The sequence below is a fragment of the Dysidea avara genome, chromosome 9, assembly GCF_963678975.1.
Source record: "Dysidea avara chromosome 9, odDysAvar1.4, whole genome shotgun sequence".
Classification (NCBI taxonomy): Eukaryota; Metazoa; Porifera; class Demospongiae; order Dictyoceratida; family Dysideidae; genus Dysidea; species Dysidea avara.
In genome coordinates this window covers 14,790,690-14,793,708 of record NC_089280.1, presented here as the reverse complement: position 1 = coordinate 14,793,708, position 3,019 = coordinate 14,790,690, and the positions used below count along the sequence as shown (strand labels likewise).

The 3,019-nt window shown below is 38.6% G+C and overlaps 1 protein-coding gene across 2 annotated transcripts in view; it reads right to left on the bottom strand.

Annotated features, from left to right (window-relative positions):
* The window catches only part of LOC136266010 (guanine nucleotide-binding protein-like 1), a 53,411-nt gene that overhangs the window by 414 nt on the left and 49,978 nt on the right, over positions 1-3,019 (bottom strand). Inside the window, exons 12-17 of one of the 2 annotated variants that reach the window (XM_066060961.1) lie at positions 2,398-2,450; positions 2,227-2,352; positions 405-523; positions 296-357; positions 179-241; positions 51-128 (exon numbers count right to left, since the gene is read on the bottom strand). In XM_066060961.1, coding sequence (XP_065917033.1) covers positions 51-128; positions 179-241; positions 296-357; positions 405-523; positions 2,227-2,352; positions 2,398-2,450 — 501 coding nt within the window. The remainder of the gene's footprint in view (positions 1-50; positions 129-178; positions 242-295; positions 358-404; positions 524-2,226; positions 2,353-2,397; positions 2,451-3,019) is intronic. The other variant, XM_066060963.1, reaches the window with a different exon arrangement.

Below are 3,019 nucleotides of genomic sequence, written 5' to 3'. Positions count from 1 at the left end.
CTACATTAAAAAAACATGAAGACTCCTACATTAAATTATTATAATCATACCTCTCTGTTTGGTAAACTGTGGAGGAACAAAGAACATTGAGATTCTACCATCAAGTGCCAGTCTTAACAAGCTATTCGCTGTTGATGGAAAGCATACAAAATACACACACAGCTTCCTACCACATTACCAGCTCTGTAAGTATCCAATCGTGAGGCCTTGGCAGTGAAATACTGTTTCTTGTTAGCCCATGCTGTATGTATATATGAATAAATAACACTAACATATATGAGATATTAACTTGTACCATCACAAATATCCCAAGCTGTCCATACCATAGATTCCTGTTCTCCACTGCAGATGGTTATACTTAAAGGTGATGTATATAATTAAAACAAAGTTTATGTGTACTGTACCTTGGTGGGTTGGGATGTTGAAGTTGTAAAAGCTTTATCAGAGGCACCCTTTCTGCCAAATAACCAACAGCTGTATATGGCTCGCGTACTTGTGCAATTGGATAAATGCCTGATAGTATCTAGAAACATGCACAATTAACATGAATGTATATACTTTGGTAACATGTACACAAATAAAGAATCAGGAAATGGTTAACAATATTGTTTATGGTTGCTTAGCAATTATTGTGAGGTCACTGAACTTTGACAACCAAACTATTCACAGTTACAGGGTATATGTCATCCTATGCCATTGAAATGGTAACTTGATCAGCATACACGATATTACCTTCCATGGACACAAAACTAAAAAGGGTGGTTGGTTGCCCAGGAGTATAATAAAAGCTGTTCTTTAAACAATAAATTCCTATAATTATTGTTACATGCGATTATGAATATGCCAAAGCTGATGATGAAAATTTGCTTTCCCCCAGAGTTGGGATTGTTAAATTAGCTTTTTTGCAAGCCTACATGTTACTTAATTTAAAGGTCCATTTATTCAAATTCTGCATGTACAGTACTTTAAACATGCACTCTTGAAATAGAATACCCTTGAAAATCAAAATTCTGATGTGCCAAATCATACATAAAAAACACAGAATACAGTGCACAACGTACTAGTGTTGCACCGATATCCAAATTAGCTAATTATTTCGATAACCGATATTAAGCAACAGAATTAGCCGATACCGATAACCGATCCGATATTCACTAATAACACTAACACTCATCCTCATCATTATTAAATGGCTCATATTAGTGACATAACCATTGATATACAGCTCATTCTAGGCTAAAATGTAAAGTTAGATGTATACCACAAGTAAAAGTTACTCATGGTAAACAGGTTTTAAGTACATTTTACTACTGCTATGCAGTTGAGACAAGTGGCTGGTACTACATAGAAACCTAAAAACCTCAGTTTATTGTTGGACATGGTCTAAACCCTGACAGTTTATTATGGGCATGGCTTGTAGTCACCGCTAAACCATTAACACATAACTTAATTAAAATGCCAAATAACTTATGTCTAGCCTCCCCGGATATGACTAAAACACGGAACGGACTGAGAAAACGGACTAGCAAACGGACTGGGAAGAACTTGCCTGAAAAACATTTTTTGGCCATACAAATTCACTGTATAGCTGCTAGAAAGAATATAACACACAACAACGACCTGAAACAAACCTCTGAACTGCTCTGAACACGATGTCGAAGTGTGCTCAAGCCGATTAAGCCCTGTGCTTAAAGATAGTCTGAAATTAAATTCATTTTGTGTTTAATTAAAAGCGCACTTGTTTTTGCATGTGTCAACAAGACAAGACAAGACACAAGCTTTAAGTCTGTTAAGACACTATGTTACTTGGAATTCATGAGGTGCGGACAGCTCGTGATAGGTAGGCAGGCCGGCTTCGTGCCCACGTTGTATTTAATCAGCTGGCAGTGCAGGGCACTGGCTACTACAAATACAGTCTGTGTTATTTAGAGGTTTGTTTAAGGCTGTTGTTACGTGTTACATTCTTTGTAGCAGCGATTTAGTGAGTTTCTATGGCTAAAAATGTTTTCAGGGAAGTTTCTTCCAGTCCGTTTGTGAGTCCGTTTTCCCAGTCCGTTCCGTGTTTTAGTCATATCCAATCATTATACTACATAGAGCAGTGGAGATTAACATCGGCCTTGATTTAATCAAAACCGATTAATCGGCTAGTAGCCAATATCGGCCCGATACCGATTATTGAACCGATTATCGGTGCAACACTACGTTCAACGTACATGTGTTAATTACCTGGATTCGTTTGTTTACTAATGATGGAAACACCAAACCAGGACAATCACATAAACAAACAGTTGGAGTGAGGTAAATCGTTTGAAAATGTTTGGTGTGGCCAGGGGTACGCGAAGTGCTGACAACCTGTGAGATCCTGATTATTTCATTAATGATCATTACCAAACATACTTTTTTGCCAACTAATCCATTAATCAGTGATGACTTGCCAACATTAGGATGACCTAACAACAACCACAACATGACAACACACACACGCGTGCGCCCCTAATACAGTACTTATACATTATCTGAGAATTGTGGTAGTGATTTTAGGTGGAAGAACACTTTATTTGGTATTGTACCAGGGAAGACCATACTTGACTGTCACTAAATTCCAACAAAGCGCCTGCCCATTTGTGTACTCCCACAGTACATTCCAGTTCACTATCGTCAGGAAGTTGTCAAGCAGATTCTGGGTCATAAAAGAGAATAGTAGCCCATGGATGGCCCCTACCAAAGAGATTTGGAGAAATACAGTGCAAGAATCTGCATGGACTTAATAAGTAGACAATTATGGATTCCTATCCCTTGCCGCACGCTCCCTGATAAAGTACAGGATTGTCTCACTAACGTCCACATTAGAGCTTCATAGTGGATAATGGCAGTTCCCAGTGGCAAAAGCTAATCAGCCGAAGACTGCATTCTGCTCTGGACCGGACCTCTACCAGTTTTGCCACATGCCATTTGGGCTTTCAGGAACATTTTCAGAGGTTGATTGACTCTGTTTTGCATGGTCTGCCATTCACATCTA